Raw genomic sequence first — 17944 nt, 5'->3', positions numbered from 1 at the left:
CTTCTGGTTTGGGAGTTATTTTCTATTTCCTTCTAGTGATAAAGATAAAAGTATGAGAAGGCAGTGAGGTGTAGGACATCACAGCACTTTATTTTATGAAAACAAGTAGCAGGTTTTCCACAAAAATACTCATATTTTTAACCCAAAAATATCTTTTGCTTCCTAGCTGCATTCAGTGTCCAGCAGAGTGAAAGGGAGCTGATTAGTGATGTGCGGTTTCCTTCTGCACAGCTGCTTAATGCCAGCGAAGCACTGGGGCACCTTCCTCTCTGTGAAGAACAGGCCCTGGCTCTGACCTCTCGGGGAAAGTTCACTTTTGTGCCAGCCCATGGCCAGTGGGTCATGTCCAGGCCTGAAGCCTCTGGCAGCCATAGAGTGACCTGGAATGTGCCAAAACAGGAAGGGGCTGTGGAGGGTCCTATCCAGTCATGTCCCCTGCCCATTTTACAGATGGGGCTTCTGAGACCAAAGGAGAAACACCTGCACAGGGTTGTGGAGCAGGGCGGAGCCTGCAGCCAGGGCTACAGGTCTAGTCTTGGTTTCATTCCAGGGAACTCTCTGTGACTCCAAAGAAGGTGGAAGTCTTCTCGGGGAACCCAGGGGGTCTGGGAGGGATTTGGAGAGTTGGGGTCAGGGAATGGAATTTGGTGTAAGCCGGGGGTCATCTGTGAGGTAGAGGCCCAGCCTTGATAGCATGAACCCATGAGAGGTGGGAAGGTTGGTGCTTCCTGGAACATTCTGGGTGTGTCTTCCTTGGGGGGAACTGGCACAGGATCCATGCTGTGGAAAACATTGCTGGTGATGTGGCCAAACCTCAGGTCCCTTTGGCAGCATTTCACCGACTCTGTGGGAGTCCAGGTGCTTAGCCTTATTTGTCCCACAGAGACCATGGAAGAATCCAGTCGGGCGGCGGTTCTCACCTGGGGACCTTCTTGGCCCCAGAGAACATCTAGCAATGTCTGGGGACATTTTTGGTTCTTAGGACCGGGAGAGGGTTCTACTGGGATCTAGTGGGTTGAGGTCAGGGATGCTGTTAAAGATCCTGCAATGCACAGGATAGTCCCACAGCAGAATGAGCCAGGCCCAAAAGTCAACAGTCTTGGGTCTAAGAAACTGCTGTAAGGCTTGGTCCGGCAAAGTGCAACTGTATTGATTCATGAGAGCCTCAGATTGTAAAGGGGCTTACATTTATTGCGTTTCCTTTATTTAAAAGAAAAGTAAATAGCTGGTTTTTAAAGAGAGTTCCTTTACCCTGTGCATTGGAATACCATTGATAGATCTGAGCTGTATTTTATGGTGAGGATTCAGCACTGAGGTGTAGATGCTCTTGTGTTCTCCAGGCTCCTATTTGAGCATGACTGCAAAGAGAAAGATTTTTTGTAAAAGAAAAGTAGCTCAGTGAATCCCTCCACGTCTGAGTCAGGCGTTGGTGGCAGTAGTTTGCCAGCGGGAGGAGTTCCAGCTAAGGGAAGGTGCTGGAGGCTGGCTGACGCTGGGTGGAGCCCTTGCCTGCTGGGTCCGCCGGTGGCAGAGCAGTGGGGTGTGGCGTAGGTTTCCTTGCGCCGCCTCCCCCCCCACCCCCCAAGGACAGCCCACACGCAGTGGGGAAAATGGAGATTTTGTCATTACTGTGTCTCTCGGTCTGGGCAAAAGGATTTGAAAATGAAGACATTTCACTCTGTGCCAGTGTTTTCACTTTTCCATTTTGTGGCATCCAAGTGACCAGCACTTTTCCTGGAACCTAGGATTTTGTTTGTGCCCAGTCAGGGGACTAAGGAGAATCCTAAATCTGTGCTCGATTAGGTGGTCAGTTCGTCCAAGTTTTGATTAGCGAATGGGTAACTCAGCAACTCATGATTATTCCTTCCATTTTCACACAGGAATAAATGTTTCTTCCCCTCACAGTTTTCTGATTCCATTATTAATAATTTCCTTGGGTGGACTTTGAGTATTTTTGAGGAAGACATCAGAGTTCTTTTTCTTTTGCTGAGGAAGATTAGCCCTGAGCTAACATCTGTGCCATTCTTCCTCTATTTTTTTAGTATGTGGGCCACCAGCACAGTATGGCTGCTAACAGAGCAGTGTAGGTCCACACACGGGAACTGAACTCGGGCTGCCAAAGTGGAGCACACTGAACTTAACCACTACACTACCAGGGCTGGCCCTGACATCAGAGTTTTAAGAAGGAGCCATGTGAGAAAAGCAATGGCTCATGTGGAATGTTTCAAGGATGAATTGTAATTCTTTTAGCATCAAGAAGTCTGTTTACTAGATATTTAATCTGTAAAACATCAGAATTGGTTAATCATACGATAACAGCACCAAGCTCAGGATTCAGTAGATTGTTCTGTAGAAACAAATGCTTCTAGGCTAAAAACTGGAACATGTTTGCCTCATGGCTGAGGGGCTTGAGGTTATTAACATGGTAGTAGAAAGTTCCATCGACTTTTCCAGTGATATCACTTGATCTTGCCATTTGTTGGTGATGCTATAGCTCACACCGACGCACAGTGACGGGCTCTGGTACGCTGCAGAGGCCAGCAGTACACGTCCATGGTTTTCTTGATTCACCGGCATTGGAGCCCCTTGACGAGGCTCTGCCGTCTTCTCCAGGTGGGCCTTGGAGACTGGGACATTCTGGAGTACAGTAGAGACTTCTTGAAATGACTGTTCTTCCTTTCTGAAAATGACAAATTGCATAATACACAGACATACGCACACAAAGTTTTAATAAAAATAAAAAGCCTAAAATATACTCTTAACTCTTCAAAAAATGTTTTTATAAAAGATGAAAGGGAGGCGCCCTTTCTGTGGCTGTAATGATGACTTGGAGCAGAGCCGGTGGAAGACATACAGGGGCTTGAGTTCCAGTTTGGATCAGCTGTTAAAAATGTTCAACACGCTATGAGGCAGGGTGATTTCTGTGGTTTTAATCTCTTTTGCAGGGAGAGGATAGAGCTGTTTAGAAGTGTGCTGGAAAGCGGATGTGGCAAGGTGATGCCGTGTTCTGCTTGTAAAGATGGAAAGACTGTGCTTACTACCTGATAGCCTAAAACAGTTATTACTTGAGTTGTGGACTAAAAGAAATGCTAAACGTTATGTAGCGTAGCCCGCCCCAGCTGTCCATCTTCGCTGCGTCCAGACGTGTGAGGAGGAGCCCTCGCTGCACCTGGTGCAGGGGCTGCTTCTGCTTTCCAAGCGGGGTTTGTGTAGCACTTCCATGAAACTCTGGGGTCCTTGATGGCTTGGTGTGACTTGTCATCCGGGGGATGGCTTCCTCTCTATAACGGCCTAATCCTGGGTGACCTCATAAGACCAGGGGCTAGCCTAGTATGGCCCATGAGACTTGCCCCCACCCCCGTTTTTGTAAATAAAGCCTTATTGGAACATAGCCACACCTGTTCAGTCACGTCTGTGGCTGCGTTTGCGCTAGGACCACAGAGCTGAGTAGTTGCCACAGAGACCATCTGGTCCGCAAAGCCAAAGGGATTTACCGTCTGACCCTTTACAGAAAAAGGCGTAGACTAAAAGTGTCTAAACTCAATCTTAGTATTAACATTTTCTCATTCAAAATCTACTGATCCACATGCTGGATCACTAGCCTGCAACCTGTCAGCATGAATAATCTGCTGGTGGAGGAGAGCCGGGGGAAGCTGCGTCTAAACTTGGCTTTCCTGTCTGTGTCACCTCATTTCTGCCCCTTCTCTCAGCCCCACTGTCTCTGCTGAAAAGCTGGTGATAGCACTTCCTCCTCAACTTGATTGTTAGGTCTCAGGCAGAATCTTCCTCTGACCTTGGAGTCTGAGCACTGGTTTCAGAACATTGCAGAAGTGTTACTGGCTCGCCTACCAGCCTCGCCAATCCCGGGCTGACACTCTGGCTGTGGATGGACGGCCCCTGTAGGAAGCCGCAGCCTGGGTTACAGCACAGGCGTAAGTGCAGCACAGGAGTTGGAGGTGATGGGTCTGGAGGAGTCTCCCTGGCTGTGGCCAGGAAGGGCGGTGGGCTGGTGAGTGCCTGGTCTAGCCGTCTGTCTTCTAGAGGTTGGAGGAGAGCAGCCGCAGAGGGGACTGACTCAAGCCAAGACCTTGTCTCTCGGGGTGTCCTTTTCAATTCGATTTTAGACCTCGTCTTCCTGGGCTTTCGAAATTCATGAAGTTGATGGAGTGTAACAAGAACGTCCTGAGTCCTTTGAAGAAAAAGCAGAATGGGGCATGAGAAGAAGGATACTCATTCCCCTGAAACGGCGGCTTCCCGTTTCTCTTAGCGGTCCTCTGGTTGTTGTCGCATCAGGACCGTAAGGTGGTGTGCTCCCTCTGACACGGCAGCAGATGGGGGCAGGCTTGTTGAGGATGACAGACTGCAACCCCCAGAGTCAGGGACATTCGGGTGGCATTGCAGCTTTTACATCTGAAGTCTGCAGGCTGCCCCCCTCCATTTTGGGACACCCCTGGATCTCTGAAGGCACTGGCTGTCCCAGCCGCTCTGGATTGAAATGAATTCTTGCACTGTGTTCTTGGGTGTGTGTCTGGGTATACGTGTTTCTGTTTCCTGCCTATTTGTGTTTTCTCCACTGTTTCAAGAGTGGGTAGTCTAAAAGTCAGTGTTTGATAATTTGACAATTAGTTGAGAGTTCCTGATTTGTTTTTATAGAAATGGATTTGCTGAGCGAGTTTTTAAAAAATATATTATTCTTTCATGTGACTTACTGCAATATCAATATTTCAAACCCAAACTATATTTGTGGGTTCTTAATCCTAGCCATGAATTGCTTGCCAGCCTTGGCGTACGTGCTTTGGATGTGTTTGTCTTTGTGGTGTGAGGTGGGAGGGGGAAGTGATGCCTTTGAGTGGACAGGAACTGAGTGCGGAGACATTTCACATGTGAGTGGACGCTGCCCGAGGTCACACATTCTCTCTCATGTGTGCTTCCCCCCCTGTGGATCCCAGCCTTGGCCTTCCACTTGGTTGCTGTGAATGCCTTTCCTTTGGTGTCAGCCTACACCTGCAAAGCTCTTTTGTTCTGGTTGTTTGTAAAGGTCTCTGAATAACATTTCGCCCTCATTTCCTCACCATGTAAAAGATGTGGCCCTGTTTGTGAAGCTGCTTGTTCTCCCCGTGCCTCACTGTCCTCTCCTACAACACCAGGAAGATGGATTTCCAGGCTCATCTATGGAGCAGGAGTACTAAGCTGTCCCGGGCCAAGCCAGAAATCCTCTGTCATTCCCAGTGACATCATGCTGAGAAGAAACTGTGTCAGGCTGTAGAGATGGGCCTCTGTGGTTAACTCAGTGTCTTCCAAACTATGGTGAAGACTGTCCAGAGTGTGCATGTGGGGAGGTGGGGTGGATGGGGTTGAGTTGCCTAAAGAGTTTGGGAAATGCTGGATTAAATAAGAGTAGGGTTGCAAAGTTTCTTTCATTTCAGGATTTCTGAATGCTTAGGATTCCTGTGTCCACTGGGACTCCCCCAGTGACAGAGTCTTCAGGACTCCCCAGAGTTATGTGATCAAGGCCCCACACCCCATTTTTTCTTTCAATACACTACCATTCACACATTCACAGGGTCTGGGAATCACTCCCTTAACCCCACATTCCTAGAATTCCTCTGCAATCTAGGTATCCCAGTCCCCTCCTACCATCACCCCCCCAACCCCCCCGCCCCCCCCCCCCCCCCCCCGCCCTGGCCCCACTTCCCTGTCAGTACCACCTCTCTCCACGTGCCAGGTGTTCTTCCGGCCTCTCCAAGTGCTCACCCCTCACCCCCATCACTGCTGATCAGGGAAGGTTTCTCAGGTCCCTTGAGATAGAGTAGGATTCGTCTTCACCCCAGAGAGCCTCATTCCCACCTGAAGATGTGTCTGTGCCAGGTTTGTATCTATTGGGAGGCCTTCATACTGTTTTTTCTCGCCGATTTTAACCCCTTCAGGGCATTCTGAAACCTTGTGGTCTGGGAGTTTGGGATACAGAACACACCCTGAACTTTCTTTTGCCTTGCTCCGGAAGGAACAGGCAGCTCTCTAAAAGGCCCAGTGCTGGGGGCATGGCCTTCCGACTTCCCAGCAGCCGCTCAGCGGCCGTGGTGGGGAACATACCTTAAGATTTCTTCAGTGTTGCACTGTTACTCTGTTTCCTGAAATAATTAGAGAAAGGTGGTTTAGGAAAAAGAATCTGTGCACCTGTAACCTGAAGCTTCCTCCGCCCAGGTGCCTGCTTCGTGCTGCCTGGCCTTTAGCTCACATGTACCCCAGTTCGGGAGTGCCATCAGTGAGACACTGATGCAGGGATTAGCATTCCCGTCTGTCTGAAGACTGGAGGCGTGCAGTAATGGGGAGAGCCACCAGCCTGGCCAGATGTGAGTGATGGGCAGTAAGAAAGTGAGAGCCACCCGAGGGAGGACACAGTGTTGGTGGGTCCACACTGTGCTTTTCCTCGATAGTCAGTGACACAGAACCCAGTGTGTGGCTGCTGCTTGGTCTGTGAAGAATATGACTGCGGTTTGGACTCTGCTGTTTGAAAGCATACAGTATACTCAGGCAGTGCATTATATGATAACTCTTACGGCTACCTTGAACCTTTTGGGGGAAAGAACCTAGATCGAGGGAATAAAAAGTAGAGATTTACTATATTTGCAGTTATATACTTGGGCCTGTTAATAATGCTCCATGCTTCCCAATTCTAGTACTAGGTATTGTGTGAACCTGCGTAACCAGAGTGACCCCCCAGCACCCACCATGCTGGGCTCTACCCATCTGGGTGTGCCCACGTGCACACATATGTGCACACAGTTTCTTGAAGAACGTCATTGCACAGTGGCTGCACATTTTGGCAAACCAAGGGCCTGTGGCATCTCACAGCACTCAGTCCCCAGGGCCGCCCCTGCCCCGTTACCCAGTGAGCTACACGCAGGACACAGCATGGGCCTCTTCCCCGAGGTGGCACCTGTTTGGGGTCTTCCTGATGCTTGTGCTCTCACAGCTCTCTTTGAAGCAGATGTCCTGGTGCACTTTGTAGACCTTTTTGTACCTGTGTCACGAGAAAGCTCTGTGAAGCCCGAAACTGGAGCAGAATGTTGCCCGGCTTCACCTCGGCCACAGGAACCCACAGGGAACTGTGCAGGGGTCTGAGGAAAAGGCCATTCTTTCCTTAATCCTTACCTCCTGGGGATGTATTAAAATGTCCAGCATAAAAGTCATGTAATTTTTTTAAAAACTAACTTTACCGAGGGATAATTTGCATAAAGTAAGATACACCCATTTTCAGTGTACATTTTGACACTTTTCTGTTTTAGGGAAGTTCCTGGAGAAGTCTGAGGGGCCTTGGAGATGCGGCCGTTAGATGTGGCAGTGGGGACAGGAGCCCTGCCCCCATTTATTAACTAGTCTGCTCCGAGCACGTCTCTGGGCTTAAGCCTCAGCTTCGTGTGCACTGGGAACTACTCATACTGCCTCTGTCCCAGGTTTGTAGGTGGCAACGAACGGGAAGGTGTTTGGTTCTGGTTAAAGCTCTCAAATGTCAGAGCTGCTACAAAGAGAGATCCAGGGAACCTGCCAGGCGAAGCTGCGCCTCGTGCGCTCCGTCTAGCAGAGCCTTAGGGTTCAAAGCCTTTGGGAAGGCTTCCATTGCCAGCCCTCGGAGGAACGGGAGCTGGAGTTAACTCGCAGCCTGAACCACCAGACAACCAGACAGGACATAGGATCACTTGTTTCAGATGTTAGAAAACAGACAGTGCAAGACCTGATCCTTGAGAGAAGGAAAACAGATGAGGTGAGCCCCCGGGTCGCCCTGGAATTCAGTCTGAGCCACTTTTTGGACTGCATTGCAGGTGCCGGGGGGTCCAAGTAGTGGTCACACTGAACAGGGCGGGTAGAGGCAGCTGGAATTTGTGGGGCAGAGTACTAGAGAGGAGGGAGCTATGCAGAAGAAGAGCTCCAGAGATCTCTAGAGGCATCCCCTTGAAAATTAAGCTGGTAGTAGGCAGGAGAAGAGGAATAAAAGTAACAAAGATCAGATGGGACAAATAGAAAACAAATAACAATATGGTGGAGTTCAGCCCAATCATATCACTCGTTACGTTAACGTGTTAATGGTCTAAACACTCCAATAAAACCATGGATGTCAGGCTGGATGTAAAGCAAGACCCAACTATATGCTAAGTACAAGGAGGGCACTTGGAGAGGCAGAGACATGGAACGTGAAAGGATGCAAGCTTTGGGCAAGTGCAGGGCTCTCCCGGGCAGGCTCTGGTGTAAGTTGCACAGTTGGAAGATGGTGGATGCTGGGTTCAGGCTGGCATTCCACACAACCCAAATTCAGATGCCTGTAAACACACATTCCCAAATCCCAGCGTTCTCTGCGCCTCCCGTGTATTCCTGTTGTGTTAGGACTGGCTTCATGTCCCAGCTCAAATGCAGCCTCCAAGACCTTGCCTTCCTGCCTCCATCCACAGTGAGCTCTAAACACGTCATTGGACATGTCACCCCCTGCTCAGCACCCTCTAGTAGCTCCCCATTTCACAGAGGACAAATGCCAGAGTCCTTCCAAGGGTCTCCAAGGCCCTGCCAGGCTCCTCCTGCTCCCTCAGCTCCAGCTCCCCTGGCTTCCCGCTGCTGCTCAGACACGCAGCACGCTCCTGATTTAGGGCCCTGTCAGCTGACATTCTGACTCTCTGGGAGAGATGTCCTTCCCTCATGTCCCTCCCTTCCTCCATGTCTGTTCAATGTCACCTTTCTCATGAGGCTTCTGCTGACACCCCACTTAAAGCTTCAGTCGGCCCCTTCCCATCCCCCAGCCCTGGCTCTCCCGGCCCCACGTGTTTACCTCCTCCTTTTCTCCTTCGCACTGACCACCTTCTAAAACACCACATAACATACTTGTGCTCCTGTGTGCTATCTCCCTCATCTAGAATGTAGGGATCCCCAGCGGAGGACTTGGGCCCGTTCTGTTCACTGACATGTACTGAGTGTCTAGAGCCACGCCTGGCACACAGTAGGTGCTTGTATGTACTTGTGGACTAAATAGATTATAAGTATGACCCACAAAGTCACAGAGTGTTAGCAAGAGAGGTCCCAAGAGGTAAGCTAGGCAAACTCTCCCTCTGCAGCCCATTTTACAGACGGTGAAACTGAGACATGAGTGGTTCACCCAGGGCCATATCATGACTTAATGGCAGAAGCAAAACTCAAGTTCTCCTGTGCTGTTTATCTTTCCAGGGGATGCGAGGCAGAGGCAAATGGCACTTCCTGCTTCCTGTGTACTTGTGGCCCTGCCACCCAGGGGAGGGGGGCTCATGCTGCTCGAGGGTGGAAAAAGGAAGGCCCGAGGGGTTGGGAGCTGGGGGTCGGGCTCCTTGGCCTCCTGTGCCTTAACTCCCAACTGCACAGACAGGCAAATTTATTCAAACTTTCTGCCATATGGAGGGAAGAAGCAGTCAAAGCAAGCCCCTTCTGTGACTGTGACCACCAGACCTTCTCTGGGGCTTGGAGGGTGGGGTGAGCTGGACTTTGTGAAAGCACCTCGAGAGGTCAGGAACACTCTACAAACACGGTGAAGGCGGAGGAGAGAAACTTACACGTGGTGACAGACGCCTCCTTCCCAGACTGGAAAGGACTTTGTCTCCGAGAACAGCCGCGTGCAGGGCTGGGGCACCTTTTTACAGGCTGCCGGCACAAAGGAAAAGGGCCGTGGCTTACAAGGAGCTCAGTGCATGGTGGGAGCTCTCTTTCTGCACCCTCGGGGAGGCCCTGGCAGCCGGGCTGGGCCTGGGGGTCCACCCCAGCTGCTCCCTGGGCTGGGGGCCCCATCCCCAGGGGTGCTCAGCGACTGGGGGTGCTGCTCTGACTCAGGGTCCTTGAAGCCTGCCGTTGGTTTCCCTTAGGCCTTGCAGTAGTCTCTGGGCACTGAGCCAAAAATAGCCCCCTGCACTCACCTCTCACTGTGGGGTGGCTGGCGCTCTGTGTCCCTCCTTTCTGACTGTCTCCAGACCCCCAATTAGCCGGGCAGCACCTTTCACCCTGGCACTTTGGGGACAGTGTGAGGCCCAGTGGCTCACTGCCCGCCAGCCTCCCTACCTGGGCACTCGGAAGTCTGGGGCACTGAGGCTGGGCCCCTGTCCTGGCACCTCACAGTTTGAGGTTCTTGTGGCAAACCCACCCTGTCCCAGCGTCACAGCCTGCTGTGACAGATGTCTCAAGGCCAGGCCCGGGGACCCCTGTAGGCACCAGGCTCCTGACTCACCAAGCTCGCAGCGTCTGCCTTTGAAGCCTGGGGCACAGTCACAGCTGTGGGTGTCCACACCAGGCACGCAGGTGCCTCCATTCCGACAGGGGTTTTCTGAGCAGTTCGTGGGGACATCTGTAAACAGGCCATGAGCTGTTAGTTGCTGGGACCCCAGGGGAAGGCCTGCATTATTGTGTTGCTACCTCCTGCTGTCCCCAACACCACTGGGCCCTAGGGGTGGCCCTGTTCAGGTGGTCAGAGAGAGCACAGGTGAGAAGATGGGCCTCAGCATGCCCGGCCCTGAGCCCATGATCTCAAGGTGGGGAGGGAGCAGCCAGTGATTCTGCTGGGACCCTCAGTGCTGAGCCATCACACCCCACACACCACTGGAAGCCTAGATCATGGTGGGGCTCTGGTCGCCTTCAGGAGACTTCCAGCTCCGCCCTGGCCTGTGCCTGCCCCCCCGCTGCAGCATTTCCCATGACTGTGCCCTGCACAGGATTTTTTCCTGGAATGCCGAGGCCTCCCCTCCAGAGCCTCTCTTGGATCTCCCTCCTCATCCTCTGGGGCTTGTCCCCAGGTCCCAGCCCCCGGCAGCCTCCCACCCCGAGTCCAGGCAGCTGTCTGTGCAGGACTCTGTGCTGGCATCCGTGCGTCATGCCCCCCCAACAGCATCCTCACCACGCTGCTGGCAGCTAGGGATGGGTGCTCAGGGCCGCTGCCAGGGAGGGGTGGGCCTAGCTTTTTCCCTGAGGGTCCACTCTGTCCTCTTCTTCTTTTTTTTTTTAGCTTTAAGATATCTGTTGTTTTAATTTTTAACTTAAAAAGCATTAAGAAACACAGAAGAATTATGCAGACCTCACTGCTTTCAATACCAGAAGGCCAGTCTCCCCTCTGCATCAAATCCAGCACCCCCCACCCCTGCCAATGCCCCCTCTTTGGCTTCCTCCCCACTGGCGCCAGCCACCCTTCCTGGGGGCTGACCAGGTGGGCCTGCCTCTCCCATTTCCCCCTTCCAGGCCCTCTTGGGTTCTGTCTGTTGGCTGGTTCCCCTCCTCCCTGTTTCTACTTCACTCTCTCCTTTCCCCTCACTGTACTCTGGGCCTTCCTTTTTGTCTTTCCTGATGTGCTAAAGTTGAGTTATGGGCTTTAGAAAACTTTTTATTACGAAAAATTTAAAACCTACAAAATGTAGAGTATGAAGAACCCCATATATCGTCACTCAGCTTCACCGATTATTAACATTTTGCCAATCTTGTTTAATCTATTTCCATCTTTCTATCTCCCTTTATTTCGCTTGTTGAAGAATTTCAGAGCAGTTCACAGAAGCCATTTCACCTGTAAATATGTCAGCAGGTATCTAATACATAAAGACTTTAAGATATTTTATGTAAGCACAATGCAGTCATTACAAAATTAGCAGTAGTTCCTTAATATCATGAGAGCTCACAGTCCATGTTCAGATTTCCCTGATCATCTTAAAATGTCCTTCACGGCTGGTCTCATCTAGTCAGGATTCATAAGTATGCACACTGCCTCAGTTTGATGCAGCTCACGTGTCTTTTCATCTATAACTTTTCATCTTCCCTCTGTATTTATTGAAGAAATAGGCCATTTGTCCTGTAGAATTCTCTGGATTTGACTTATTGCTTTCTTGTGGCATTAACTCATCCCCCAGCCCCCATCCCCATGTTTCCTGGAAACCGGTATTTCGAGAGAGGGGCTTAATAGGCTTCAGGGTCAAATGGTCTTTGCGGGACTGCTTTGCCGGTGGAGGCCATGCACCCTTGGGCACTCCAGGAGGCGTGTGATGTCTCCGAGTCCAGTTTCATTGATGTGAGGACTGATCACTGGTTCAGTGTTGGCAGCCTGGTTAATCCAGAATAAAGATCTCAGGCTCTGCACCTGATGGCTTGAGCACCCATAGAGGTCCCTGATCTAGGCTCCAGATCATCCAACTCAATCTGTTGCTCCTCTGCCCTCACTAGCTGGAAAGTCTTTTCTGAAGAGCTGCTTTCCCTCACCCCCTACTCGGTCACCCTGACATACAGCCCATGCAGGCAAGGCCGGATAAGTGCTCCATTCTTTTCCTTTATTTGTACACTTGCAGAGTGAGTTGGTCCCCCAGCAAGCTCTAAAGTTGACCAATACGTTGTTTGTTCTTTTTGAGCATCATTATGAACTTAGGGATTTTTTTTTTAAAAGATTTTATTTTTTTTCCTTTTTCTCCCCAAAGCCCCCCGGTACATAGTTGTATTTTCTTCGTTGTGGGTCCTTCTAGTTGTGGCATGTGGGACGCTGCCTCAGCGTGGTTTGATGAGCAGTGCCATGTCCGCGCCCGGGATTCGAACCAACGAAACACTGGGCCGCCTGCAGCGGAGCGCGCCAACTTAACCACTTGGCCACGGAGCCAGCCCTGAACTTAGGGATTTTTATATACTTGATGAGTGTCAGTCTGTTGCTGTCATTAGTTTTCTTGATGCTCAATTTATCCTATCTTTGGCCAGCAGGAGCCTTTCAGGTTGGCTCCTTTGCCCTTTAAACACAATCCCAGTTGTTTTTGAAAGCTTGCTTGCTTTTTAAAGTATGTCCTAGGCTTATTTTGTCCATATCCTGCTTTAGTCTCGGAATCAGCCACTTTCCACAGACTCTGGTTCCTTTTGGTGGAGAATGGCATCTGGAGCCCCTCTGGGCATCAGAGGGTTTGCTGTTATTGGTGTGTCAGTGCTTCAGGACTTTGCAGGAGACAGAACTAGGAAATTCGATGTGAAAATAAACAAATTATGAGTTCATATCAGTATTTCTTGTTCAAATGATCAGAGTCAAAAAGAAAAGCACAGGCGATTTGCTTCTTTGATTTTATATTTTCTCTCTCTGTGCTGGAAACCTTGGTGGCATTAACAATTATTTTCTTTATCCCACAGTGTACATGTCACAGTTTTAAAATAACAGTACCGCTAACATCAAGATCACTGAGTACAGCGTTAAATTTCTTGCAATTCTTTTTGTCCTTAGAATATATTCTACTAGGAGTGAATAGTCAGAATGCTGTTTTTAAAATCACTAGAAATGATACTGTTTTCCTGTGTGGTTATGTCATCAACATGATAAGTTTATTTCAGTTTGTTTTCAATTTTCAGGATTTTTTTTTTTTTGATGTCACCTAAAAAAAATTTTCTTGGTTCTAAAGTCAAAACTATAAAGGCACATTCAGAGAATTCTAGCATCCATCTCTGTTCCCTTTACTTCCTCATTCTTGTTCTTTCCCTCCTTGTATAGTTAGCCATTTTTATTGGTTTTCTTTTTAAATATAAGAAAATATATATACTCACATTTCCCTTCCCCACTTTCCTACACAAAAGAGATAGTGAAAACACTGTTCTTCATGTTATATTTTTAAAATAACTTTATTGAGATAATAATTTGTACTGTACAATTCACGCATTTGAAGCGTACAGTTAATTGGTTTTTAGCATATTCACAGATATGTGCATCCATCACCATAGTCAATTTTAGAATATTTTTATCATCTCAAAAGAAACTCCGTACCCTTAGCTGTCACCCTCCCTATACCTCCACCGCCACCCACAGTCCTAAGCAACCGCTGGCCTGCTTCCTGTTACTATAGATTTCCCTATTCTGGACTTTCTTATGAATGGGATCACATTATATGTGGCCTTTTATGACTGGCTTCTTTCACTCAGAATAATGTTTTCAGGTTCATCTATGTTGTAGCATGCAGCAGTGCTTTATTCATTGTTTGGGTGAATAATTTTCCTTTGTGTGGATACACCACATTTTGTTTGTCCGTTCATCAGTTGATGGACACGTGGGTTGTTTCTACCCTTGACAATTGTGACTAGTGCTGCTGCAGACATTCAGGTACAGGTCCCTGTGTGGACATATGTTTTCATTTCTCTTGGGGATATGCCTGGGAGTGGAATTGCTGGGTCATATGGTAACTCTGTTTAATTCTTTGAGGTATCACCTGTTTTTTCCCCGAAGCAGCTGGACCGCTCTACATTCCCACCAGCAGTGTTTGAGGGTTCCAGTTTCTCCACATCCTCACCAGTACTTGTTGTTATCTGACTTTTTATTCTAGCCATCCTAGTGGGTGTGAAGTGGCATCTCGTGATGATTTTGATTAGCACTTCCCTGATGACAAATGATATCAAACGTTCTTCTCATGAGCTTGTTGGCCATTTGTGTATCTTCCTTGGTCAAATGTCTATTCAGATCCTTAGCCTATTTTTTAATGAGTTATTTACCTTCTTTTTATTCAGTTGTAAGAGTTCTCTATATATTTTAGACACAAATTCATTTTCAGATATATGATTTGCAAATATTTCTCCCATTTTATGGGTTGTCTTTTCACTCCTTGATGGTGTCCTCTGAAGCACAAAAGGTTTTCAGTTTTGATGAAGTCCAATTTATTTTTTTTTCTTTGGTTGCTTATGCTTGTGGTGTCCTCTCTAAAAGTACTTTGCCGAATCCAAGGTCATGAAGATTTACCTCTGAATTTTCTCTAAGAGTTTTATAGTTTAGCTCTTGCATTTAGGTCTTTGATCCATTTAGAGTTAATTTTTTGTGTGGTGTGAGGTAAGGGTTCAGCTTCATTCTTTCGCATGTGGATATCCACTTGTCCCAGCACTGTTTGGGGGGGACTCGTCTTTCCCTACTGAATGGTCTTAGCCCCCTTGTTGAAATTAGTGGATTACAGACCTATGGGTGTATTCTGGACTCTCAGTTCTATTCTATTGATCTGTAAGTCTATTAGCACTGACTGACAGCGCAGAACACTGGGCAAAAACACAAATCTGGGAGACTGCATGCAGCCAGACCCCTTATAAGGAAAAAGCACAGCTGTTCAGGCCCATGGATATGTGGTGAGAGTGCTCCCCACCACCTCCCTTCTAACAGAGCAAGGGCTCTAAACACGGATTCAGGGTTGTGCTTAATGGGCAGCACAACAGCAAGGTATAAGTTACTGTTCATGTTCCAGTTCAGGGGTCGGGTTCCAGATCTAAAGGCCAGTATTTTCGCAAAAGCTAGCTAGCTAAACTAACTAAATAAAAGGGGGCCATCATGGACTGACGATGAGAGTGTGACAGGAACCAAAGGCCATTACATATTTTTTTTCGTCTTACCACCTAAAATCATCTCACACTCCCCTAGGGCCTGTGGACCTCACATTAGCAAACACTGCAGACTACAGTGCCATCTGGGGCTAGCCTGGTGCCATCTGGAATCTCTCCTTCAGAAGGGCCCAGGAGAGGTCATTCACATCCCTCTAACTTCTGAGTGTTATGAAATGAAACGTCTAATATTGAAAAGGGCCGACACATCACTAACCATCTGATGAAAGGTTTGTTTATTTCACTTACAAGACTGCACCATGCCTTGATGGGATTGTTCACTGACTGCATCTGACTCACAAACCCACCCTCTTGGTGCTCACTGAGGCTGATGGCAACTTTGGGCCTCCTACGGTGAGGGGAGAATGCTGAACCGTGGGATTAGTGGAGCCACCGTTTGCAAACGCACCCCCTGGCACAGGTGCTCTTCCTGTGTACAGGTGTCTTTGGTAACCTGGGGGCCGGCCTGCAGGTGAGACGCACCCTCAGAGGCAGCGCCCTGGGTGCTTGGCTCACCGTTTACCGAGGTCTCTGCCATCTTTAGGGTCTAGTTGATGGGTGAGCTTGGTCTGAGCCTATGGTGTGACTCGGGAGAAAGGCCACTGGGTCCTAGAAGAACTGACCCTAAGGGACGTGGCCTGGGGGGCTAGAACAGGAGGAACATGGAGCCAGGGTCTGAGTTTGTGTAAAGAGCCTGGGCCTGTTGGTGCGGTCCACAAGGGGAATGCCCTGAGAGGATGCCCTGTGGGGACACACCAGCTGTGAGTCTCTCCAGACAGAGCACCATGCCAGGGCCAGCTCAGGCCCTGCTGGCCCCTGCCAAGCCTGGGTAGCAGCCTGCCGGGCGATGCTCCAGCTGGAGCACACTCAGCAGCCAGCCCTCCACTGATTCCTGCTGTCGTGCTCAGCATGCTCCTCTGTGGAGAGGCAGGAGTGGGCTTTTCACAGGAGGGGCAGGAAGGGTAGGAGGGCTGTCTCTCCAGGGCAGACATGGGTAGTAGTTTGGGTGGGTGCTGCCCCTGGGCCAGTTCCCTGTCTGTAAGAGGGTGGGGTGCCACTGCCTGCATGGTTTGCTTCACCCGACCCTTTCCAGCGTGGCATACTCGGCTGCCCTCTGGGTGGGCTCTCTGCCTCCTGCTTCCTCACTGTGGGCGGCCCCCTCCTCGACTACAGCCTCTAAAGCCTCCAAGGGTGGTCAGCCCTGGAAGTCCACTCCTGCTGACTTACTTTCCATGTCCTTGTCGCTGCTGCGTTCGGGGAGCTGGGGGGCCAGGCTGACCTGCTCAGGGGCCTCCTCCGCGTTCTCAGGCTGCACCAGAGCTGTGGGTTCTAGGAGAAATCAGGACACCACCGTGTGCTGACCACGCAGCCTGCTGCCTTGCACCCAGGGCTGTCCTTGGGCTGCCTTCTTGAGCTGCTTCTCTCCCTTGGGTTGTAGGGACATCCCTCCATGGTGGAGGCCCAGCGTGGCAGGATCGGGGTGCCCACTGACCTGCTGCCTAGGGCATGGAGCCCTGTGGGCCCCCACACTGCCTCCGGTAGGACCAGTTTTTCTCCAGGGAGGGCCCAGCCTTCACTTTCCTGCTGACCCTCAGCAGGGAGCTGGCTTCCACTGCAGCCTCCACCAAAGCTCCTTGGTGAAGGTCATCAGAGGCCTGAGGCAGGGCCAAATCTCTGCCTGACCCACTGGCCTCATTCTTCTAAGCATCCTTCAAATTCTGCTCTTTTCTCTCCATCCCCTGCTTCTTGGGGGCTACAATGCCTCTTCCTTCCCCTCGTACTGGCCCTCAGCAGACCACACACTCGGCCATCCCCTAACTGAAGTCAGCTCCTTGGCAGGGTCCCCACCGTGCCCTCGGGCATCTTCTCCTGTGGCTTCAGGAGGTGGTCGGAGGCAGCCCAGCCTGTTCGGCTCTCCAGATACCTCTGTGCTCTCCCTCCTCTGGGTCACCGTGTGCAGTGACCCCTTCTGCTGCCCTCCTGCTGGTCACCAAGGGCTGCGATGCCCCTGCCCGCTCCCCATCACTCTCCTCGGTACATGGTCTTTTCTTCCCTTGCCTGGAGAGGTTTTTGCTGGTTGAAAATTATCATTAAACTAGTGATTAGGCTCTGTGCTGGAGAATTCCGTGAGGATGGGACCTGCTTATAGGTGAGGATGAGGCCTGGGGAGCCCTGCCCAGAGTTCTGAGGTCCTCTTGGGCAGGGGCAGCTGGCAAGCAGGTGGCTCCTGGCCTGCTGTGTCAGAATCTCAGGGGAGGCCTGCTGTAGGCAGATTCCTAGCCCACCCCCACCTGCTTAACCAGGTGGGAAGGGGCCAGGGCGTCTCGACCCATCCCTCATGGCCTCTGGTGCTGGGGCTGGGAGGAGAGGCCCGGTAGGATCCTGCTCCTGGGCCGAGCAGGATCTGAACCCAAAGGCCCTGCCCTTAACATGGGACACGACCTCTTAATGTGACAGGGATGTGTTCTCCTTAGACCATGATGTGTGCCAATCGCCCGGCTCCTTGTTAAAAGACAGATTCTGATTGCAGAGCTCTGGGTGGGATCCTGCACTTCTGGAAGTCCCCAGGCAAGGCTGGCACTGCTGGTCCAAG

The 17944-nt window shown here is 50.3% G+C and overlaps 2 protein-coding genes across 2 annotated transcripts in view; one reads left to right on the top strand and one right to left on the bottom strand.

Moving 5' to 3' along the window:
* Nucleotides 1–17944, top strand: part of MTERF4 (mitochondrial transcription termination factor 4) — a 108624-nt gene that overhangs the window by 5158 nt on the left and 85522 nt on the right. The window lies entirely within an intron of this gene.
* Nucleotides 70–17944, bottom strand: part of SNED1 (sushi, nidogen and EGF like domains 1) — an 80958-nt gene continuing 63083 nt past the window's right edge. The window contains exons 27-32 of the mRNA XM_070620252.1: nucleotides 16579–16680; nucleotides 10235–10351; nucleotides 9570–9657; nucleotides 6941–7024; nucleotides 6094–6131; nucleotides 70–4189 (exon numbers count right to left, since the gene is read on the bottom strand). Of these exons, the coding sequence (XP_070476353.1) occupies nucleotides 6095–6131; nucleotides 6941–7024; nucleotides 9570–9657; nucleotides 10235–10351; nucleotides 16579–16680 (428 nt within the window). The 3' untranslated portion in view covers nucleotides 70–4189; nucleotide 6094. The remainder of the gene's footprint in view (nucleotides 4190–6093; nucleotides 6132–6940; nucleotides 7025–9569; nucleotides 9658–10234; nucleotides 10352–16578; nucleotides 16681–17944) is intronic.

This window comes from Equus przewalskii, chromosome 5, assembly GCF_037783145.1.
Source record: "Equus przewalskii isolate Varuska chromosome 5, EquPr2, whole genome shotgun sequence".
NCBI classification, from domain to species: Eukaryota; Metazoa; Chordata; class Mammalia; order Perissodactyla; family Equidae; genus Equus; species Equus przewalskii.
The sequence above is the reverse complement of the archived record's forward strand: the minus strand, read 5'-3'. Positions and strand labels throughout refer to the sequence as shown.